This window comes from Pimephales promelas, chromosome 5 (genome assembly GCF_988280905.1).
Source record: "Pimephales promelas chromosome 5, fPimPro1.hap1.1, whole genome shotgun sequence".
Classification (NCBI taxonomy): domain Eukaryota; kingdom Metazoa; phylum Chordata; class Actinopteri; order Cypriniformes; family Leuciscidae; genus Pimephales; species Pimephales promelas.
Window position 1 is genome coordinate 16,353,619 of NC_142773.1, and position 25,920 is coordinate 16,379,538.

A 25,920-nucleotide genomic window follows, 5' to 3' on the forward strand; every position below is an offset into this window, starting at 1 on the left:
TACTATCAAAATATATTTTATTCTGGACTTCTCATTTGATCAGACTCAAATCACAATAGTCAAATCAACATCGCAGTAAGTGATTTCTGCTTGAGAGTGAGCAAAATAGAAAACAAAAGAGAGAGAAAGAGGGAAAAGGTCGATTAAAGATGATCTAAAGTGAGACAGAAATCACTGAACAAGTATTCGCATGGTCCAAGACGTTCTGATATGCCCAGGTACGTGCTTTTGCCGAGCGCTAAAAACAACATTAGAATTACAAAAGATTTCGAAGTACAAAATTTCAAAGGGTCGTGGACACAGCAAGCCGAGTGCTAGGTGTTGAGGACCAAGAGAAGCAAACGCTTGCGCACACACACTGTAAAAGGTAAATCTCTTTCAAATTAAAACATTATAAAATCCCATTCCACTGTCATAGACAATATAATAAATAGCACATTTTCGTACAATCTACTTGTTGATTATATTAGAGCAAGCTTCAAAATACTCATCTCTTTAAAAAACAAAACAAACAAAAAAAACAATTCAGGATATTCTTAGAAGGGGGAATACAGATTATAGTTGATCCATGGGGGGAAAGAAAGGCATTTGTTAGCATTTTGGACTATTATATATGTATATAAAAACAAAAACAAACTATTTCATTAGTTTAAACCAGCCGCCTCATCCTCTAATAATAATCATCTGGTTCGTTCAAGTAAATGTTTAATGTCACTCAAGTAATTTCAGTCCAAAAAGATAAAAGATGTTTTAAGTGCTCATAGGATTTCATGGGAGAAGGTCTAAAGTGCCGAGAGGTGACATGAGTATGCTGGGTAAAAGCTGCTTCTCTGGACTATGACTGTCTAATGGTATTTTATAAAGACACGTGACAGTGTCTAGAAAACTGTGCCGTTGCCCCGACGAAACCATGCTGCGAGAAGTCCAAAAGTCAACAGAGTTTACGTTAAAATCAATCCTTTATAGCGGGAGCATCCATACGGACACTTCCATATACAAACAAATGAAAAGTTAGCAAAACGGCGCCACCTCAACCTGACTTTGGACTATTGAAATGAAGAAGTCCTCTTTCCCTGCTGACTGACTGAAAGTGAATAAAAACCAAACCAAACCGCACCGATCCATAATTCTGTTTCTCGTGTGAAGCCGTAAACTAAGGCTGGTATAGTCACACGCACATACCAAGCTCCAACCTCTATAGAAAAGAAGGAAATGACTGCAATACGCCGCACTAAAAGGAGGAACCTTTAAGTGAGCTGTCATCTAGGAGGAAGGTGAAGGGAAAAAAAATAAAAATAAATGGAATCAACAAAAGGAACGAATAAACTGCTAGCTGTGGTTTTCTGTAACAGAACAGAGAGAGCGAATGTGCCGTTGTGTTTTTAGGGTTGGCCTATCAGACGTTTATACAGGCATTTACCCATTTATGCGCTGCAAGTTCAGTTTTGTCTTATCACAAAGTTGCATAGGTTGTACAAAATAACACAGGGCGTTCGCATTAGAAAATATAGTTGAGTAATTTAATAGGCTTTCTGTACTCAAAGAACTTTAAAAAAAAAAAAAAAAAAGAAAGAAAGAATCAAATTATCTCTCAAAGTTTGGCAGAAGAAGAAAAAAAAATCCTTGAGCAATTTTTTTTTTTTTGGAGAACAGTTTCCAAAAGTCACAGAGCCACTAAACATACAGTGCCAATACTCTGAATTGTCAATATCATACAGCCATGAGTTGGCCATGTTCTGCTCTTTAGCTCATGCAGTTTGGCCTAAACCACCGTTGGAGTGCTGACATGTGCAATATGCGCACGACAGCGGCGTGGACCTCAGCCCTCTGGGTTTGGAATGGTCAAAACAGGAACTAATGAGTGTGTGTGTGTGTGTGTGGGTGGGTGTGTGCACATGCGGTGTTGAGCGAGTCTGTATATAACAGTCCTTGTCTTAAGCGTCACGGGTCCGTGTTGTGATGGAGCTGGTCTGGCACCTCACTCGTGGACTACAGCAGTGGATGATGGGACAGGGACAGTCGGTAAATTTGGCTATGCACACATTCAAAGTCGGTCCATGGCTTCCCATAGGCAGTGTCATTTCCTTAGGTCTAATACACAAACCTGAGATGGGGAAAGAAAACATGTTATGAACAATGGGCAGGTAGAAAGGTAATCCTATAAAATGTGCTTAATAAAACACAACATATTACAATTGGAATATTTCACTATTTAAAGGGGACATGACATCCGAGGTCTTTGTACCATTAAAACATCCTGCAAGTTTTAGATCTTACAACATTAAACAAAGCATTTATTCAGTCAAGCTCTAAAACCAGCTTGCAGAATCTGTGACCCGAGGTTAAATTGTAGTTTTGAATTTTTAAAATCGTTTTATTTTAATATCATTTTCAAATTTCCTATGAATTTCAGTTTAGTTTTAGTTCCTTTTATTTTGTAGACTTCACTTTCATAGATTTAGTATTAAGCAATTATAGTTTAGAAAGACATTTCACTTCATCAAAGTTTGCAGTTTACAGTTAACTGTTGTGCAAACCTCTTAATAATACAAATGATTGTTTGAGATTGAAAAAAGAATCAAACAATTGCAGCTTAAAAATATAAAAGTAAAAATTACTCAAACTCACTATTTATCTTTATGATTAATCCTTTCAAACGCATTATTCTTGTGTTGATCCATTTATGCTTTTTGTCTGTTGTATCGTTTAACATTATATACTCATATTCATGTGTTCTGTTCAGACCAGTCTTTTAATTATCTTCTACTCTGACAAAAGTACGTCTAGATCAAATATCCATAGACGTCATGTTAAAATGTCCATTTTCACAGCATAAATTCATGTTTTTACAGGTTGGTCCCATGGACTTTTATTGTATTTTTCGATAGTTTCCGAGTGCCTGACAACTGTGAGGGGGGTGAATTGTTTTTCTAACTCGTTAGGTTAGATCGTATTTAGATATAAAATGCATGACAAATAAGGGCGGTTAACTTGATTGACAGCTGACAACGGGCTGCGCCGAGTGAATTTGACGTCTCGGCCATGATCTGACACAACACATTTGTGTTTTGGATTTCCCAAGATTTTACAGTATGGCGCCGCCCATACCCCCCATAACAGCCTCAAACCCGTTCTTCAGACAGTCTATGGGTGACATCACAGGCGCTTTGTCCATATTTTCTGATCTAGATGTGCCATTTCCTTTTTCCGTTTCCTGCTCAGTGTGGTATCCTGTCTATCCAGCGGCATAACGTTCTTGCTCATTGTGCGGTTTCACAAGAGATGACTATCTTACTCGGAAATGAGGTACAGCTGTATTTACATAATGGAGATGGCAATACCTTTGCTTTGTGTTAGGCACTCGTCTAGCCCAATGCTCCAAATAGCGATTAAACGTCTAAAAGTATCTTTAATGTGTGTTTTCACACTTCTTGACGACTGGTGCTTCCTCTCAGCACAAGTTTGGCATTGTTTTAAAGCGTAGAACAGAGGGAATGCATTGATGTCACTTTCCCGCGTGACAACCCCCCTCAGCCTGACTGAGTGGCAAAAGATCTGCTGCGTGACTGGATTTAATAGGGGAAAACTGTGAAAATGCGACTAAAATGAACAATTTTATCAATTTAAACTAAATGTTGGACTCAATATAGTGTTCCTTACAGTGATCCATGGATATTGACATGCAGCCAGGAATCGTGTTGCCTGACATTTATGTTTGCCTGAAGTCGACACCGGGGAAATAAAAGCAATATTGACCGAAACATGAAGCAAATTTGCCTGAGAACGCTTTATAGAAATATAATATAGGTAGGTCTAAATCCGGGTGATCACTAATATATAGCTTAAATATATAATCATATCGTCCAGCCCTAAAACTTTAGTGTTTTTTTTTTTTTTTTTTGGTCAGTGTTTATTAAAAAAAATCCAATAATGCAGAATATGCAATGATAAATATTTAATTGACGAGTTGTTAATATATATAACAATACAAAATTTATGGGTAAGGTTTTACAGCTAAATTCAGCATATTGACACAAAATGATAACTGCAAATCCACCTTTCGCTGACTGGAGTCCAGTTGTTTCTGTGAATTGCAGCGACCCATTTGCTCCTTCTATAGCAGTCTGTAAAAATATACCTCTGTTTTTTTGTCAAATCTAGTTGTACAGTCAATCGCGAAGCTCTTTCCCACATTATACGTGTTGTGTTTGTTTTTCGCGCCATTCACGCTGAACACATACAGCCGCTCAGTCTTTTAGCCACTCACTGTGAGTAACTGCAGGCACTCCGGCCGACGGTGACGTCACGCGCATTCCCTCTATTCCAGCTTTGCAAATATTTATAGCGAATTCTCAATGGTATTAGTCTGAACCGATGAAATGTGATTTTCAAACTCATGCTGATGTAAACAAAACGGTCTTCCTCACGTTGCCTCAGACAGCGCCCGATCCCGATATATACACAGAATAACAATAGGCTATTTCAAAATATCTGTGTTGGCGGGTATTTTACGCAAACATTATCTGTTATGTCTTAAGTGAATGTTCAGTTAGCTGATCCGTGCGGTACAGTAGGTCTGAATATAGGCTGTCTGTTTCATCAATGTTCATCAAAAAATTGTGGTCTCATGGAAAAAAAGATGAATATACAGTATATTTTTCCTATAGATATTTGTTGTCAAATGTTGTGTTACAACCAGGGATTTCAAGGCATGATTGCTAGAAGATTTAGTTCTGGAACTTACTTGATTTTCTCAAAATTGACTTTGCTGACTATCAACTTCAAATGGGTGTGACTGATTCCAATCATACATCATTTTGAAGGTTTTTTTTTTTTAAATGAAATACCTCATTGCGACTCATTTCGCCAGCACAGGTCACACAGTTTTACATCATCACAACATAGGCCACTTAACGGCTAACATTTGCATACCCTGATTGTGATCATCGATGTGTGATGTGGCCTAAGGTGTGGTGAATGGCCCTGAAATACTTATGGTGTCAAAGCATTATATGTTTGTTTGGAGCATTCTGTTTTGTAAATGAGGCACAGTGTAAAGGAGAGTTCACAAAGTGAAGCAGCCAACTGTATTGTATCTGACAGCAGCTGCATCACAAACAGCCAATAAATGATTTTACTACGCTAATGTTTTAAAAACACATTGTGAGTGGGCGTTGACACTGTTTCCCATGCATTTTCTGTTTCCTATCATAACATTTCTGATAGGAAACATATTTATGGCTGTTTACTGCTACTTTAAACAGGCTTGCCACAGAAACTCACCGATCCGTCTGATGCACTTGCGCCCACTTTGTCCCCAGTGGAGTTCCAGCATACTTCAAAAATGCCGCCCGTCCCTCTGTAACTGTTCACTAAAGCACCGCTCTGTAGGGCAGAAATCGAGACTCGCGTTAAGAACACCAGCCATGCAATGCAGCATCGATCAAAATATCAGCAACGGAAGATTAATGTAAATCTGAAACTAAGTATTTATCCAGTTTGAACATACTTGATTGACTAGTTTTGAGCCTAAACATCAGAAATTATTTTGTAGACAATTTTAAATAGTGTCTACATAGGGTGTGAACCGCTAAGCTGAACCCAAAAGGAACACACCCCTAATACTGGTTCCTCCAACACAACATTCACGTACACGCTATGCAACACAGGCAACGACTATGGCGGAATCTGCTTTACCTGCCGCCCGAGGATATGATGTCATCAATAAGTGAAAGAAATTTGGGGGGGGGGGGACTGCACAGATGGACTTATCTTCAATGGCACCATTTATTTTGAAGTATTACAGCTGTATCTTAATGTCTTTAATGTAAAATCTTAATGTAATCTTTTTTATGAATCAAGGCCAGTATCACTAATATTATGGCGACTGGTGATGTCTCGATGAAAATGATTTCCCCCCAAATTTTAAACATTTATTAGGCAATTAAACAAACAATTATTTTTTTATTTAAATAAACTTAAAACAACCCTCACTTAAACCCATAATAAATGTAATATTTACCTGTGCAATACAGAAATCGAATAAGGTTATAAAACGGTCCGCACTGCATAAATTACAAATGAAATGGGCCTATAGATTAATCCTTATCAAAGCTACAAGCGTTCTTTAGTCAAGAGCAGTTAGTAATTTTCTCTGTTCCCTCTGTTCTTTAGGTTAACTTTACTGACACACAGAATTAATGGCTCCTGTCACTTTAAGATCTGCCACTGCTGACAGGATCTCACGCATCTAATTCTCTCACGACTATTTACTTCCATTTAAGATTGTATTAAGTCTATTCGATAAGGATACTCGACAAAACGGACATTTTGAATACTGTGTTATTGTTCGTTCAAGCGCTAAAGAGAACTTGATATTGGCGCCCGTCTTTCTGTGCGTCGTGTGTGTGCATGTGTCAGGAGGACATTCACTGTCATGGTTCTCTTTTGTCTTGTCGCGCATGAATGGTTTAAATCATTTGCGTGAATAAGAGCGTGATGATAACCCTAGCTAAAGGATGACAGAAAGAACGAAGCTGCGTTAAATATCGAACACGTTAAAGCTGGACAAAAACGAATCGCATTTGTTGACGTCAACAGCACTTGTCATACATTGCGGACAGAAAATACTGTGGTTTGAAGTGGAGTCGTTTTCATGCTAGGCCTACACAATGTTTTTAGTCAGCTACACAGAATGTTCTACATTTAATATTTAGCTAACAGTCTGAAGTTACCCATTATCCTGACCTGAGCTAATTCCCTGAATCAACCAACTCATATCTCCCTTCTTTCTTTTCATCCATGATGACATTAGTCACCTGCTTTTGCTTCATCACTGACTGTGTCTACGGTCGCAACCGTTATTGGCCCTACCTGCTCATTAGAACTTTCAGTGAGCTATTTTACACAGGCTCGGTCCTGCTCCTCCGTGGCGATGACGGCGTGCGGTTAAAAATCATAACAAACTAATTTAAAAGTCGGGGGGACGTGTCCGCAAAGGAAATAACGCCTGTGGGTAGGACATCATCCCCAGACTTCATGAACTTGCGCGATGAGGCTAACGTGACGCATGGATCTCTTATCACACTGTGTCGCCAGAACCCACACCGCTCTGCTTCTGATAGGCTTGTAACATGTTAGAGCTGCGATCCTTTCATACGATTGGTAGGTCAGATCAATTGACTCGAAAATATTAACCGAAATTACTAACTAGATACTAACCGATCTTTAGCAACGAGTAACCGTTGGATAAACAGCCTATAGTACCTGCGTGTTCCAGATATGGACACACTTGTCGAAGGAGCCGCTGGCCAGGTGCCGCCCGTCTGGGCTGAATGCCACACTGTAAACGGGCTCCTGGTGTTTGGTCAGCGTGTGGATGCAGGCGCCGCGCTCTGCGTCCCACAGACGCACCGTTGAATCAAACGACGCGCTGTGGGCAGAAAATAAGAAGAGAAAAAAAACAACTGCTTAATGCGGATAAATAAATACACACATGTAAAAACATCTGAAAATGCAGACAGATTTTTAATTTAGCCTGATGGGGGCTGGTTTTATGCACCTGGCCAGCATGAGGTTGGCATTGGGGTTGTTGGTTTCAGGGCCGGTCGGACTCCATTTGATGGTGTAGATCTCCTTACTGTGGGCTTGCAGGTCATGAACACAAGTGTCCTGTTTCATGCTCCAGAGCTAATGTTCAACACACAACATTATTATAATACACAGTAGAAAATGGCCAAATCATCAAAATAGAGATCATGGTAGGTTGTTTGTAGCTCACTTTTAACGTCATGTCATCAGAGCAGGAGGCCAAGAGATTCCCTGTTGGATCCCATTTGATTGCATTGACTTCATTCTGAGGATAAGGAGTGTAGCGATATAATCAGTTAAGCATGGTTACTTAACGGCTCTGTGGAATACTTGATTCTGATTGGTCAATTGCGCCATCCAGCGGTATGTTACTCCCCGATAACAACCGCTGAAACGGGCTCATCCAGGTGGCTGAAGTCAGCAACGCAACACGCTTGCTAGGAACGTTTTTTTCTTCGTGGAAGTTTTGCGTTTGGTGATTTAATAAAATATTTAAGCTCAGTCAAATCAATAATTTGTGTAGTTATTTATTATGTCATCCAGTATCATAGCCTCACTCTCTCATTTCATTCAAACGCAGCTGATGCTATTCACGTTTTTTTTAATATTACATTCTCAAAAAATGTTATTAAAAAAAAAAAAAAAAAAAAAAACGTAGGGATTTGAGGTTTACTTCATATTTCATACACAGAAGAAACTGTTGCAAATGTATATAAAAATGCTTAATGGTTCCAAAAAAATATTAAGCAGCACAATGTCAAAATATCAAATCAGCATGTATTTGAGGTACATTTATTTTAATCTTCATTGTAAAGCATTTCACAATGTATTTCAAACATAATAAAATTGATCTTCAAATAATTCGAAATATTTTACGTGGATAGATTTAAAGGGAGCAGATATTGTGTATTTTTATAAGCAGCCTGCTTTGTTTTTGCCGCCATCATTATATTCATTAAAAATGTCATTGATATATTTACATACATCATTAAAAGAAACCAAATGTATCCATTTTAATATTTATTTATATACATTTATCTGCTTTTTATCCTTTATTAGGATTGAACTCTTTCCCAAAATTGAACCTTTTGTTGTCCAGAACAGCTATTTTCTAAATATGATACATAAACATTTTTGCTCTAAGCTCAATAATTTGATTTCAGACCACTTATTTCATATGTCAGGCTTTACAAGGTTAAGATTTAGTAACTTAGTATTTCAGGACACCAAACAGTCGATGCGAAAAGTAGAATAAGCAGATATTGATACACACTATATTGGAAACGCTATAATATCTGCTGAAAGTGACTTACTGTGTGGCCCTGGAATGTTTTGACTGGTCTGTCCTGGCCCAGTTTACACACGTGAATGCACATGTCCGTGCTGCACGAGGCAAACGTGTTGTTGCTCTGCCAGTCTACGTCCAGTGCCGGAGCTGCAGGTGACAAATGCAAACCACATCAATCTTAATGATTCTTTTGAAATGAGCCTACATACAACTGACACATTTGGATGACACGACCATCCGGGTGGGGGTTAAAGGGTGTGTGTTCTCACTGTGTGTTCACACTTGGCATGTTTGTTTCGATTAAAACGAACCCCAGGTTTGCTTTCAAAGGAATTAACACAACACAGACCAAAGACATGTAAACGAACCAAACAGGAAGATGAGACCCTAAAAAAGTACAGAAGGCTCAAGCAAATCTGTTTGTTCTCGTCATAGTCGTGATGTTGCCCATCACAGTTCACAACAGGTATCAGAACCACGTCTCCTCACAGCAAATCTTCCTTTGTGTGTGTGACGGAGGGACTCTTGCCGCTGTTTTGACACTTTACTCATTTTATAAGCTCTTCACAGGCTCTCAGCTGGTCAAAATACCATCATATGTGGGTTTTAATTCTATTAATTCTATTAATTCTCATAATTCTATTACGCACATACAACGAGCCCATTTATCTCAGCACACAGCATTGTTTTGGATATTCTGTAAATTCTGTCACGAAACGGGCAATACGTTATAAAAGCTGAGCAATCAGGTTGTGAATGTAACCCTATGCCTTTAGGTTTGGAGTTAAAAATGGCAATCTGAATGCTAAGAGAACCAGGGCTAATTGTTTTTTGTTTGTTTTTTTTTGTGCCAAATGAACCAACCGAACCGAACCGAACAACAAGTGTGAAGTAGGCATGGGCGGTATCCAAATTTTCATACCGTCAAACCTCCTCCCTATTTTACCGCGGTATACGGTATTACCGCGTGACTAATTAAAAATTACGAGATAAGGCTCAGACGGCATCACACATGATGACACGTTCAACCAGAGAGTGTCGGTTCCAATAATGCATCTAAAAGCTGTCAATCAACTATTAGAAAACAGGAGATACACATTGTCTCACACCAGAGAATGTGAGCAGAGTGGTGATATTTCCTCTAGAGAGGGCGGCGCATTTCTGAAGATCACGCGCGACGCGCCACAAGCTCTCAACGCGAGCCGAGTGGAGCCAAGATAAAATTATTTATTAATAAACTAGTGTTTTCTATGTCAGTTGCTGCAAAGATAAAGATTGCATTGACGATGCAAAATGGCATCTTCATGGTATGAAAACACGAATAAAGAGTAGCCTAATGCACACGTCATATGAGCCTATAGCAGAGAGCAGCCCATTTCTTTTAGCTTGTAATTGTTTTGTATGGACATTTCAAGCTTACAAATATATATACACTTCTCAGATCATTAAGACATGTATATATGCCGAGTTTCAGTTCATGTATGAATCGCGCTCCAGTCACGCGTCGGCGCGTGTCCTGATTACTATCTTTGCTTTTTATTTATTAGCCTAATCCAGGCAATTTGTTGATGAAAAAAAAAATTAATGAAGATGCAATTTATTCAAAACGAAATTCGTTTTAAAGAAAGGCTTTGTACAAAACAAAACGTAATAAGTGGTCATAATCATGTCTGACTGACCCAACGTGTTTTCTATGTCAATTGCTGCAAAGATAAAGATTGCATGCAAACTCGCATCTTCGCGGTAGTGAACGCGAATAAAGAGTAATGCACACTTCATATGAATTAGCCTAAACATAAGCAGAGAGCAGCGCAATTTCTTTTAGATTGTTAAAGAAGACATTTCAAGCTTACTATATATATACACGTCTCAGATCTTGTTTCTTATATGCGAGGTTCAGTTCATGTAGGCTATGAGTCGCGCTCCAGTGTCCTGATCACTATATTTGCTTATTATTAATTAATCCAGGCAATTCGTTGATGAAAAAAAAAATTAAAATGAAGATGCAATTTATTCAAAACGAAATTCGTTTTAAAGAAAGGATTTCTACAAAACAAAACGTAATAAGTGGTCATAATCATGTCTGACTGACCCATTCCAAATGTTTTCCGATATTGCGCATTTTATGATCTTATCTTAGTCATCTCATGAAGTTCCCTTTTCATAAAATCAACATACATAGAAAAACATAATATTATTAAAAAATATGAAAGGAATACGTTTTTTTTTCCCAAACAGCTTATTTAAGCGTCACACGGTCCGTCCCGCTGTAGACATGCATGTGGCGTGCATGTGGTGGTGGGGCACAATTTTCAAATAATAATCGAATAATACCAGGCAATCTTTAAATATTATTTTTGCTTGAAATGCCCATCCCTGCCAAACTGCAGAAGTCGTGTTCTTCGAGACCAAGTCACTCGGTGCGCAACTTGCAATCTTTGCCCTCTCCCCCACTCTCTCGTCACCACACTGTCACATCATGAGAACCAGATATAAGCATTTTAGCCATTAAATAAATTGTATTTAAAACATTGCACTTATATAGGAGACAAGAATTCCTTGTCTCCTATTTAAGTGCATTGTTTTGTTTTTTTTTACTGACGGTATGAGGATATTGAAAATGATACCGTTGCTATTTTTAGATCCCGCGGTATACGATATTACCGTAATACCGCCCAAGCCTAGTGTGAAGACACTGTAAGAAAACCCTAGCTGCTCTTCACCCCAAAACTCTCTCTCTGAAGGTCCTTCAGGTCACATTACAACTGATATGGCTGCAAAATCCTGTCATGTATGGTTTTATTAATGTGCATTTAAAGTGTTTTCCCCCTGTATAAACAAGAATGTCAAGGTCCGTCGAGGGAAAATGAATGTCCTGCTTGTGATCCTTGTCTTTACTCACCAGAATGGAATGGAAATTGCTGTTTGGCCTCTCCTGTGTGTGCGTCCCAAATAATAGTGGTCTGAAAGGTGCACATTCCCATTAGCATCATCACATCAGCTTATCAAGACAGTTACAAGCATACGATTATACTGTACCTTATCAACACCAGCGCTGAGAATAAAATTTCCTTTCTTGTTCCACTTTAAAGCAAATATGGGACCTTTGTGCTGCCCCAGTGTACTGGCAAGATTACCTACCAGTTATGGGACACTGATTAGATGAACAGGATTTTGAAATGTAATTGATATTATCGATAGAGTTAATGAAGCTCACCATCTTTAGTCCATATCCTTGCAAAGCCATCATAGGATCCTGTCGCTAGGAGTGTACCTTCACTCTGCCCAACATCAAAGAGAGAGAAAGAAATACGAATTTGAATAAATTGGATTGTCTGTGTAGTGTATGTGGTGAGAGGCTCATGCAAGCAGGGTTACTATGATTCATAAGCGCTAGTCCCAGCACTCACATTCCAGTCCAGTGAGGTGACGTCTTTGTTACTGGGTACGTCCTGCCCCCCCTCCCGAATGCAGTGGCGCAGCACCAGCTGAGTGGATCCTCCCGCGCTGCCCTCACTCAGGTTCCAGATCCGTGCAGTCGAGTCCCCAGAGCTGATGGCAACAACGCAGAGAGAATCAACCCATTTGAAAAGCATCACGCAGAGACATGGAAAGTTTCAAATTTGACAGGTTTGAACCCTTAAACGCATACCTCGGGTCTTTACTGACTCGGGACGTCATTCACTACCCTCCCCCTCATTCATTTCTTAAAGTTAGGCATGACTCTTTTTTGTATTTCTCAAATCTATACAGATATGGAATAGTTCAAGTATTTTCTGCACATCAATTGAGTGCAGTTCACTTTTATTCCTCAAGATGGCAATGTCTGACAAAGATGGTGTATTGATCAAAATATTGATTTTGAAGACAGAAGATGATAGTTTTGAGAATATGGTTGAGATAACGGACATGAGCCTGATGCTGAATGTACTGGGGAAATGAACTCAGACCAAGGTCCAAAACTTAATAAAACATCCTTTATTTTATTCTTTTGCAATTGCTAATAAAGCATCAAGAGATTTGTCATATTGTGGCAGATAGTTAGTTAAAGGGATATTCCACTTTTTTTTGGAAATAGGCTCATTTTACCACTCCCTCAGAGATAAACAGTTCAGTTTTACCGTTTTTAAATCCACTCAGCCGATTTTCTGATATTTAGAAGAATATCAGGAACCAGACAGTTTCTGGTCCCATTGACTTCCATAGTAGGAAACAATATACTATGGAAGTCAATGAGACCAGAAACTGTCTGGTTACTGATATTCTTCTAAATATCAGAAAATTGGCTGAATAGATTCGAAAACGGTAAAACTCAACTGTTTAACTCTGAGGGAGTTGATGAGCCTATTTCCAAAAAAGTGGAGTATCCTTTAACATAATTTAATGTATTAACAAACATGAACTAACAATGAGCAATACATTTGTTACATTATTTATAAATCTTTGTTAATGTTAGTTAATAAAAATCCAGCTGTTCATTGTTTGTTCATGTTAGTTCACAGTACATTAACTAATGTTAACAAATACAACCTTTGATTTAATAATGTATTAGTAAATGTTGAAATTAATATTTACTAAGGTGAATAAATGCTGTAGAAGTATTGTTCATTCTTAGTTCATGTTAACTAATATAGTGAACCTTGTTGTAAAGTGTTACCAATACAGTTATAGTGATATGTATTAGATATAGCTCCAGGTCGCTACAGACCCGCTTATGGAATAATAATTGGTGAAACATGTATGCATGAAAGTGTTAAACAGTGAAGTCTGGCTTTAGCTAGATACTGACCCAGAGGCCAGCAGGTCACTGACGGGGTTCCAAGCACAGATGAAGACCTCAGACTCGTGGCCCCGCAGCACCATGGCTTTACTGGCCGGGATCTCCACTGCCCTGTCCACCTCCATCATTTCTGAGTGGTGGTCTGTCAAAGGAAGAGGCAGAGACACGTTCAGCACTATGCGACAAACACAACCAATACAAAGAGGTGTCTGGTCACTAAATGCAAGTCAAAGTCAAGTCATTCTGTTGTAAGGGTCAAGTCAAGTCATAACTTAGTCATCAAATCATACCAAGTCGCACACAGGCTAGTTTTAAACATTTTTTAACTCTGGGATTTTTATTACTTTATTTAGACACAGAGGGCTGATGGGTTACAAAAATAAATAAATTAACTTGTGTGTAATAAATGAAATATCATTACGAAGCATTTTAAATGCTCTAAAATAAAATAAAAATTAAATGAACACAAGTAAACAAGAATTAATAAAACTTTTCCCATCTTGTTAAAAAAAAAAAAAAACTTCTAAATTAGTACTGTATGTCAAAGTTTGTATGTTCTTGCTCTAAATATCCAAGTGATTTGATGTAAATTAAGAAAACAAATACCCGACTATTTTTGAATACGTGGGTCGACGTTCTCAACTACTTTCTATGTTACCTTCTCCCGCCCGCAACATTTATGTTTCGTCCCGCTCCCGTCGGCAAAAATACTTTTTTCTGTACCTTCAAATACTTAAGTTAGCCTACGTGTCGCCACCATACACATCAGCATAAATGCTCCTGATAAATTATGTTATTAAGGCATTAACACACAAACCATAGTTATAACTTAAAAGCAAGTGACTGTGCTCTGCCTTAATAATTCCTAAAAAGCTGACAGTTCATCGCAATCTCACACATCTCTGTTATTATCAATGAGGGTTTCATAATATATACACTTTCTTTGATATAACTAGAGGATTTGCCAACATACAGAATTCCGCACTGAACAGAAAGTCCTTTTTGAGTGGTGAGGGAAGTCTATCATAAATGCTTCTGATTGGCCATTGCGTTCAAGAAAACACCACACATCTGTGATTGGCTACATTGCTCAACTTATTCTTCCTCAACCCGCACACACAGAGTGCTTTACCACCTGTGCTCCCTCTCATGACATACAAAAAAAAAATCACAATAATTGAGTTTTTTTTCCTCAACAAGTCATTTCAAGTAAATAAGCACAAGTCCGAGTCAAGTCGAGTCTTTTCAGAGATCTAGTCAATAAAGTCTCAAATCTAGAAAATTGCGACTTGAGTCTGACTCAAGTCAAGTCATATGACTAGAGTCTCCCACCTCTGCCAATACGCATCATTAATTTATGTAAACGAGCAGCTTTTTGTGTTCCACAAAAGAAAGTAAGTTACACATGGTTGGAACAACGTTGTCTGTTTAACCCCATGTTATAGTCTTCTTAAAAACCTTGTGTTTCCAAATGGATCGAGGTTTAGATTGTAACAGCCAGTTCGTATAGTCTCAGACTCTTTCACCCCCAGTATTTCATTTCAGCATTCAAGGGACAAATCTAAATGTGATAACTGGAGTGAAGAGACCGTTTTATTCCAGTCAGTGTAGTCACTGTTAACTAAATCTACCAAAATAGTTCTCTTTACTAAAAAAAAAAACCTGAAATAAAGCACAATACAAATGTTAGATTAAAAACCTATTCTTATTTACAAATGTTTTCTTGGCAACTACCTGAAACAAAATAAATAGAAAATAAAGTAATATTGAAAAAAACAACCTTAAAACAAAGATAAAAGCACATATCAAAATAGCCAATACTTAAATTAACTGAAAATATAAAAATAAAAGCTAAATCAAAATATGAAAAATAAAATAAAAGACTACTAAAATAACTCAGAAACTGATAACCTGATGGTGCAGTCAGGAATATAAACAAGATGTTAATTTAATAAGGTCATATGCTGTGTTCCTCCAATTAATGATATTGACACAGCAAATATGCAAAGAACATTAACATTTGAAACCTCAAAACATGAAAATCCAGGATTAATGCCAAACCCAAAAACTGACTCCTAAAGTTTGAACAGTGTAATTTATGATAACACTTTATTGTGATAGTCCACTTTAGACACCAAACTAACTAGAAGTAACTTTGCAACTACATGTCATCTAACTCTCAATAGAGTATTAGTAGACTGGTAGGGTTAGAATAAGTTGACAACGCAATTGTAAAGTGACAGTTTGTAAAGTTACTTAATAGTCAGTTGAATGTATGTTGGGGAATCATCAAAATAAAGTGTAGCAGATATTAAAGGGTTAGTTCACCCAAAAATGAAAATTCTGTCAGTATTTACTCACCCTCATGTTGTTCCAACCCCGTAAGACCTTCGTTCATCTTCGGAACACAAATTAAGATATTTAGGATATTAAAATCGCTCCTGCATACTAGTCCATAGGCTTCTTGAGGGACTGGCTCTTGCTGTCCTCGAAAAGTAATTGAAGACATCGTTAAAATAGTCCAAGTGACTACAGGGGCTCAATCTTAAGTTTATCAAACGACGAGAACACTTTTGTGCGCAAAAAAACAACAAAAATAACGACTTTATTTCAACTATTCACTTCCTTCTCCATAAGCCTATAGTCCGTTAACGTAGTGTGATTGCGTAGAGCTACGTCACACGTAGGCTCACTATTGGTCGACGCTGGTCATGTGTGTGTGATGCGTGTGACGTACAATAACAGAAGCTTACGCTATTAAACTAGTTAGCTGACTCGCGCAGAGGGAGAAATAAACGAATAGTTGAAATAAAGTCGTTATTTTTGTTGTTTTTTTGCGCACAAAAGTGTTCTCGTCGTTTGATAAACTTAAGATTGAGCCCCTGTAGTCACTTGGACTATTTTAACGATGTCTTTTATGACTTTTCGGGGACGGCAAGAGCCAGTCCCTCAAGAAGCCTATGGACTGTATGCAGGAGCGATTTTAATATCTTAAATATCTTAATTCGTTTTCCGAAGATGAACGAAGGTCTTACGGGGTTGGAACAACATGAGGGTGAGTAAATACTGACAGAATTTTCATTTTTGGGTGAACTAACCCTTTAAGCAGACAGTCATACAAATGACTGGTAGGTGACATGTAGTTAGCAATATGTCTATCGAAAAAAGTGTTACCCAGTTTATTTTTGTGGCCTCAAAGTCACAGATCGAGCTGTTTTACCGTCTTAATGGTATTTCTCTATGACAGTTATGTAGTGTTGTGACAGTACTATGCAGGCTGTGAGCTTACTAGACAGCGTGTGGGACCCGTTCTCCTCTCCATTAGCCGTGTTCTCTCCGTTCTTGGCGGCGGAGGCCGTCGTGCCGCTGGAGGCGGCGGCAGCTTGTTGTTGAGCCAGCTTATCCTTATAAACCTGCTGCCTCGTCTGCACCACGTCTGGCATCACAGCATCAATCAACGACAGCGACTCGATCGGCCGCCCATCGAACAGCGTGCCGTCCTGAGATCAAAATCATGTCAGATCGAGCAACATCTCGTATGTGTAACGGGGAAGCTGAGAAATGTTGTACTGATACCAGTGCTGACCTCATTGATGCTGACTTCAGCCTCCACATACTGCAGGCCTTTCTGGATGATGGAGATGAGGGCAGCAGGGGGCACCAGAGCGCCGTTGATGTTGGACTGGCTGATGTGGCTCTCTATGCCAAAGGTGAACGCCGAGTGGGAGAAGCCTGCAGGGGAAAAGAAGACCATTCTTGTTACCATTTAGGAACAAGTATTTTTGGATAGTGAGGGCAAAAGTATTGGTACCAAGTCAACAAAGACATCGTAAAAATGTTACATAACCGATAAGCCTCTGCATTACTGACATGGGGTTATTACATTCAATCAGTTAGCAGACGGTTTTATCCAAAGCGACTTACAATTGAGAAATACAACAAGCGATTCATCTAAAGAAGGAAACACGAGAAGCGCCCTTAAAGAGACAGTTCACCAAAAAATGAAAATTCTGTCATCAATTACTCCCCCTCATGTCGTTCCAAACCCGACTTTCGTTCATCATCTAAACACAAATAAAGATCTTTTTGATGAAATCAGAGATTTCTGTCCCACCGTTGACAGCTATGCAACTGACGCTTCAAAAAGTTCATTAAGCGTAGGGCTGGGCGATAAAACGGTATTGGTATTTAACGACAGTACACCATTGTCGGGAACGATATACATTTTTTTCGGATTATTATCAGATGTTTTGATAAATCAGCGTGCTACCATTAACAAGCAAACAACCAATAAGATCTTAACAGCCAGGTTGCGTTGCTCTCGTGTTCGGATGCGTCACTGGATTGACAGCCCAATATCTCTTACAGTTTAAAGATGAACTGAACTGAAATTTGAGAAAAGGTGATATAACAGATGTATTTTATTTATTCTCATTGGTACAATTTTTAAAATGGCAGAATTTGTTAAAAGGGATAAAATGGTACATTAAAAGTGTTGTTTTTGTTACACGGGCGCCGCCATGTTGGATTTCAACGTTCGACTACGTCACTGGCATGGTAAGCCACTCCGTTGCCTACCCGCACCAGCAGAACAGCCGTAGCTTGTAAACAGTCTGAGGCGCGCTGACATGGCTGAGGAAACAGATTTTTTAGCGACACACTATTTAGAAATGTGTACTTTCGTCAATGAGTACATGAAACATCTGACAATGCATGAAATGTTTTATTTACACAAGTTACAAGTTCAACGCATCACGTTAACGTTACTCGAATCCTTGATATTCGGGTGAGGGGGAAAAGATCCCTGATGTATAGTTTACTGTAAAGGATGGGATTTTCTCCTTTCTAAATGCACTCTCGCCCATAGAGTGAACTGCCAGTACGCTGTTAATCTAAACAATCTGAGAAAAGTGTAACAAGTTAGCCCAGCCGTCACCTATTCGTAAAATACCCTGTTACTTATGGGGCGCTCGCGTCTCAGCTCGGACATCCATTAGAGACAGCATAGCCTCCTTCAACACGTTTCTCTCACCGAACAGCATCCGAAATGAACGGTGCATGGTGATGCATTTTTCGCCGATCAATAAATGTGCATGTTGACCTCTCTGCAACAGATCGTCTCCGTGCAGTGTCCATGCTCCACAGCGCTCGCGCCCACAGTCACTTCCCCCCAAACGATCCTGTACTGCAAGTGAAGCCTGAAACTGATCGTCCTCCATGTGGTGGTAGTTAGACACTACCGGCCTGTCCCTCACGGGCTCAAATGCGTAATCCATGCCGTTAAAAGTGCTCATTTTCGTCTGTGTATACAGGACCTACAGCTGTTGTCTATGGCGCTCCGCGGGTCCTACCATGCCAGTGACGTCATCGGAACTGCCAGCGCAAACAAGCGCAATTTTGCGTTGCTTAAAAAAGCTATATTAATATATATTTTAAAAAAATGTTTAGTGTAATTTACTTTTAATTGTCATAAACAACACGTTTTCAACGTCGACATTTTTCAGTTCAGTTCATCTTTAAGAGGTTTGTATTGTCCTAGGGGTGTAACGATACTCGTATTCGTATTGAACCGCATTAAAACTGAACGATTTGTTGGACCATTTTTCCTGACGGTGCTGGCGAGACCACCACAACGTTGCCCAACATCAAATGGCAAACGCGATGAAAGCAGAACGAAACTGCGCTACTCATTATTTTGTACTTCATGAATTATTTATCAGTCTGGACCAATGCAGCACTATCCGATCTTTATCAAGCGACAGTGTTAAGAGATCCAGTAAAGGAAGCATTTGAATTCAGGTGAAATATCTCTAATGCAAAGTTTCAGCCATTATTTATGATAGTAAAAGCTAGAATATGAAGAGATGTTTTTTTTTTCTTCAGCTGGCTGCAGTTAAGTGCTCACAGTTTTACCCATTACTGATAAATAAAACCATAAAAGTTTAAAACAAACCAAAAAAGTTGCAAAAAGTAACTAAATTACCTAAAACTAATAAATAAAAATTATATAAACTAACACAGACACTAAAAAAATATAGTAAATAGTAAAAAAATACTAATAAAACTATATTAGTATATAAATTATATTACAATAACACAATCAAATGCGTATTTGTGCATGTTAAATAGTTAAAATAAATGTTTTTTTATAAATGGCACTGGTATTAGTTTTGACAACTGACATTTGGTAATTAAACCACACTACACTAACACTACATTTTTGCATTTCCAGAAGAGAACGTGGATGATATTTCCTAAAACACGCTGTCAAGATGCTGCCAGGGAGTTGATATTGTCCTATTTTTAAGGTGCACTGGCCGGTTGTTAGGTGGTTAAACCATTAATTAGTTCTTTGGAAATAAACATGGCAGGACAAAAAAAAAAAAAAAAACTACCCCTGCATGCGATATGAAACAGGATATTACACAGAGCTGTTAACTGAAGTGAAGAGGCTCGATGCACATACACACCTGACTCTTGCAGGTATCTGTACACCAGGAAATTGACCTCATCACTGCTAACGCTCATTTTGGATCCTGGGTGAACCAAGAGGTCAGGGCGAGAGTGGAGCCTGGAATAACAAAGACATGTTTTCTGATAATGTTCTTCACAAACAGCATATAGAGCATCAGAACAACTCTGGACACAGTATACACCACTGTTCAAAAGTAGGAAATTACTTTCATTCAGAAAGAATTAATTAAATTCACCAAAAGTGACAAAAACCATTGCAAAAAAATTACAGTGAAGTAAATGCTTCTGAACTGTGTTCTACCTTGAAATAAAAATGTATCATGGTTTCCAAAAAAATATTAGGCAGCACAACTGTTTCATTTAGTACATCAATAAGAAGAAAATTAAATTCTAAAACAATAAAAAAACAACAACAATTGTACAGTCATTTATTAACAAAATAATCGATGCACATTACTTAAATTCATTGCATGTAACGTTGTCTACTTTCTGGATGGAATGCAAACAAAAATGTTTTTGTTTTTATTTATCATATATAAATATGTGAATTTAATTTGACCTGCTGCTTTTTAACTGTTTTGGTAAGGTAAAAAGCTATATATATATAACGATTGTTTTGTGTAAAATGAAGACTGCGATTCTTCTACAATCATAAAGACTTAAGACTCATAACTTAGTCGCCACCTAAGTAACACAAGTCGCTACCTCCTGTCGTACCGATAAGCACTTAATACTCAACTGTCAAAATGTTTATACCTAAACTATAAACTCGTATCCCGTTATTTTAATGAATATAATAATGATGCTGTGTGGTTGAAAGGACTGTTTGTGAAGCTGCTTCATACGGTACATTTGCAGTAATGACCACAGCGAGTCAGGACCTCGGTTTAACGTCTCATCTGAAGGACTGCTTTTTTGACAGTATAGTGTCCCCATCACTGTACTGGGGTGTTAGGACCCACACAAGACCACAAGGGCAGCACAGACCTGCTCTTGGTCTCCTTAAACAATATCTTTTTAAGCAGAAAGAGAAAACTGAACCTTTTAAGAGAAAACTGAACCTAATCATATTGACTGAACTTTCTCACAGAAGCCCCTTTGAGCCCTGGGGGAATTTTCCATCCGTTTGCTCACCGCTGGAAAGAACGGTTAAGAAGCTACACTGTAGGGACTGATGTTGTGATGGGAAACAAGAGTTAAAGTTAGTGTTGAACCGGAGGAAATGATCCAGGTGTTTTAGGGGTAAAACAATTAGTTGACAAATCGTTGTTGTCGAGTTGTCGTTTGATCTCACGTGACCTAATAAGGGCGTGCAGTGTAATATCAGGATTTGACCGCTACACGCTGTAGCGTTAGAGTGTAATGCAACCCTTTACAAATGCTATTGCGGTAAAATGAAGAAAAAAAAACAGCGTGAATTATGACGGAGTTTAAACGAATCCGATTCTGAACTAGCAAGGTTTGGGAAAGTTTCACAAAACTTAAAACCAACAATGCTGTCATGTGCAATACATGCAAGGCGGAACTTGCTTTTCACAGGAGCACAACATGCATGTTGGAGCACTTAAAGAGGAAACATCCCAGCTATCTTTATTAGATAATGCAATACTACTAACAATATTCTCAATAATAACATAATTACAGTAATGTGATGATTTATTTCGCATAGAAAAAAGGTTGATCGAGCTTAAGAGTCAGGGCTGTTTTATTATAGTAACACTATTAGGCTATATTATAGTCTTATCACTCGCCTGTATTTTGTTCCATAATCATGAAGACTTACAAAAGGAGATGTTAGGAAGGATATCATGGCAGTTACTTTTTCTTTTTCATACCGTAAATTAAAAGGTGAATGAGATCGTCTCTGTCAGCTCAATTGTCATTTAAAAAAAAGATTGTAATTTTATATTTATAATAATCGTTCGCAGATTAATTTTTTACCATTTTTGTGTCCTGAAGTAAATGACCCTTTTCCTGTTTCAGTTCCAAGAAAAGGAGTGGTCCTATTAAACAATGCTTAGAGAGCCTTTGTGTGTGATTTGAGTTAAACTTAAAGAGAATGACCTGTTTAGTTGGCTCAAAGTTCATTAAAACAACTATATCAAACGCTGGATTGATTTTCTTTTTTATATTAGATTAAGAATATGTACAACTCAATGTTTTAACTAATTGAAAAAGCTGAATAATATTTCCAAACTAGCCGACGAAATAATCGACGATTAGTCGATTAACCATTCTAATAATCGTTAGATTAATCGATTATCAAAAGAATCGTTTGTTGCAGCCCTAAGGTGTACTCATTCATTCAGCTGCTTATTTCGGTCTTTAAGCCTCCTTCACAGTCTCAGGGGCGGACTGGCCATCTGTGTGATCTGGAGAATCGCAGAACGGCGGATACTCCAGGACGGCTCACCACTCGCCACACACGCAGTCACAGACATCCCAAGTGTCCCGGAAGTCTCGCACATATTGATAGCGGCTCCCTGATGCCCGCAAATTAGTTAAACTCTCCCGGAAATCTAGAGCGAGCGAGAGACCTTGCGTGTGTGTGTGTGTGTGCTAGTGTGCCTCACGAAGCACATGTAAGGACCCAACCAATCAATTGTCAGTGTGGATGGGTTTTTATCTCTACTACTCCCAAACCGAATTAATCAGAAATTACTTTACAAGTTACTTATAGGGATAATGTTAGGAAGTGATATTCAGCTAGCAACATTTTTAACGATTACAGTAGTTAAAACAGCTAAACTCCAACATTTTAGCTGTAAAGTGCCACATGCAGTAGCTAATATTACGACATATGTTGTGCTTTTAAAAATGTTGGTAACGTTACAGTTAATGCTTACAAACTTTGAAGATTTTGAATACAGAAGTTACATTTGTAATGGTGTAGCCTATTTTCATTTAGATGTGGTAATATTATTTGTGCAGTAGCTAAGATTCATTACTGCAAAAATTAATTAAGATTATTAAGAAATAAATTCATTTTAGGCCATGGCCATTTTTTAGTCCCTGCACAGTCAGCCTTCACGTATAGCAGCCAGCAACCCATCATCATTGTTTATGAGTGTCAACAGGTTGCCAATTCACAATTAAATAAAACAGGCTTATACAACTTAATGAAATAACTCTTGAGGAGTGTAAGATCAGACTGGCTAAATGCCTTAACACTAATTTATCTTATCCTACACTCATAATAAATCACACAATCCAGTACATTCACAATTAGAAGACGTGAAGTTTCCAACTTTTCCATTGTTTTTCAAAGTAAACATGTCCCAGACTGTTGCGCTCGCATTTCACGTGGGTCAAATTTAAGACATTGATGATTTAGAAGGATGTGGCACTGACTCACCATGATACCAAGTAATATTTAGATGTTCATTCTCTTGCCATCCATGGGAGCACTGCCAAAGCTGCCTGTCAAGAAAACATTGCATTAGTTATAATCAGATTTACAGTCAGCCTCCCCCCTCTAAAATTAGTAAATAGTTTAACAGAATACAAGTGTAAAATAAATGTTTTTTTTTTAAAAATTGCCCTAGAAATGTGGCAACTTTCCAGGTTTGGTAATAACTTTAACATTCCTGCACCACAACTATCCTAGTCATGTTTCAAGCACAAGCAGAAAGTAGACCATACAATTTGAGAAAGAGTACCCTAATCACAGTCATTAATTATTAATGCTCTGAAAGGCCATGATCTTTCTAAAATGACACTACTGTCATGCAACATTTACACATGATGATGATGATGTGCATTTTATTCTAAAATCTAATCTTATTTTATTATTTATTTGCACGTTTAACTTCTCCTTCTTGGGGCCAAGGGTGTCCCCGATCCCAGTTTGAAAACCCCTGGTTTAGAGTACTGTACAATGACCCAGTTTTTTTTCTCTATGTAACCATTTACAGAGTCAGCAAGTGTATAATGCCCAGTGTTGCCAGACGTACGATAATTTTGACGATCAATAATGAAAAAAATCCCATAATGTACGATAATTTCAGAATTTTGTGACACTTCAAATGACGGTCGTTGTAATCATAGAGCTTCTATACTTATTGTAGCTGTGGATCCTACGTCTATCATCATGATTGTGAGGAGAACGTGAACCTTGGGTTACGCAAGTCTTCCATCTTTGTCTTCTCGTCCAATCATAGTGGACAATGACGCTCTCACAAGCTAATGTTCTTTTTGTATATTTTATACAAACTCCGTTCGGATTTAAAGTAGTCGTGCAGTGTATAAAGAAAGACCTAGACAAGTACATCTGTTACAAAGCATCTCTTACTGAGGACACACTTTTAACACTTTATCAGCTATCATGAAATTATGCGATCAACTAAAAGTCTTGCACACTTAAATAGAGTAACATAACACATCACTTCAGTGACATAAAAATATATCTGCTAAACATCTTTATGGTTAAACTATGCGTAATTTTGTAATTGACTTAGGTTCATTCTGTTCAATAGATGTATTAAATTTGTCTACACTCACAAAAGAAAATTAAGACTTTTTTCAAGATTTACGCAATTCAATTAACAGTAAAATTCCATTCAATTGATTTACATATTATCATGAATTCATTTTAAATAAGTAAAAAAAAAGTCTGTAAAAATCTTAATGGAACGTTCATAAATAAAAAAAAATAAAGTAATTAAAATAATTAATTAATTAAAAAAATTTAAGAATTAACGTTATATAAAAAAAATATTTTATTACGTTTGGTGCACTCACGTCTTTACCAGTAAAATACACAATTACCTTTTCAGAATACGTATAGCAAGCTATTTAATTAACGCAATTAAATGCCTAATGTAATGACCATATTTACATCGCAAAAAAATCTAATCTGAACATCTGTCACGCTAACATTCTACCGGAAGCGCAATTACATGTCATTCGATTTTGAGCTCACGGCTAAATGCCCGTCTATGCTAAATGCGCATCGTCGTGGGCAAACGTCACCGGAAACAACAAGACTCCCCAAACAAGTGCAAAAATGAGCGATTCTAGTTCCAGCACGTGGCTGCTTCCATAGCAACGTAGCTAACTAGTCGGTTAAATACAAGCTAGTTGTTGTCAACTTCCATCTCGCGTGCACTGCAGACACAGCGCGAGGAACCTGAGCGCCCATCCCCCACCGCGCGCGGCCACACGCCATGCACTTTCACTCTGCAAAATGAACACTTTTAACAAATTATAAGCGCACTCCAGCTATCTAAAGCGCGAACGGAGAGTATAACCGTCAGTTCATGCATAACTAGGTGCTGAGGTGTGTTATAATGGGCGAATGAGAGGTTCTTCTTACTCGTGCCGATGCTTCCACTCTCACCAACCGCTAAGTTAGCTTCTGAAGCTAAAGTGCTGAACAAATGTGCCACAGCGCCGACGCAAATCAGGCAGCAGGGTATTCCCCGACCTCTCCACTCCGCAATCTTAGTTCTGTCCTAGAATAATATCTATTTTCCCGTGGTCTGTATTAAATATAAAGCAATAGAATAAATATTTAGCAGCTTATGGCCAGCCAAGCGCTTCAGAGGAAGCCGACGGCCTCAGACTAGCAGTAGGGCGGAGACTTTCCACGCGAAAATGAGGTAGCAGCTAGCAGTCTCGTGGAGCCTCCTTCCATTATTTTTCTTTTTAAATAAAATAAACACCCCTCAATAATATGAAAATTATATAGCGTTATTAAACTAGTTTTAAATGTGAGATTATGATTGAGAAAGCTTTGTGTTTTGCGTACATCAGTTTAATTATTTGGTTGTATTAAACTATAATTGGA

The 25,920-nt window shown here is 38.2% G+C and overlaps 1 protein-coding gene across 1 annotated transcript; it reads right to left on the bottom strand.

The window, feature by feature from the left end:
* Positions 1–25,733, bottom strand: tbl1xr1b (TBL1X/Y related 1b). Its single transcript, XM_039661252.2, has 16 exons — positions 25,447–25,733; positions 23,488–23,552; positions 20,129–20,229; positions 17,245–17,390; positions 16,948–17,158; positions 13,668–13,800; positions 12,289–12,430; positions 12,096–12,159; positions 11,918–12,015; positions 11,781–11,841; positions 8,904–9,025; positions 7,781–7,855; positions 7,562–7,689; positions 7,267–7,432; positions 5,284–5,385; positions 1–2,104 (listed from the first exon to the last, which is right to left on the bottom strand). Exons 3-16 carry the CDS (start codon positions 20,184–20,186, stop codon positions 2,078–2,080), a joined length of 1,533 nt encoding a protein of 510 aa, XP_039517186.2. The 5' UTR covers positions 20,187–20,229; positions 23,488–23,552; positions 25,447–25,733; the 3' UTR covers positions 1–2,077.
* Between the last annotated feature and the right edge of the window lie 187 nt (positions 25,734–25,920).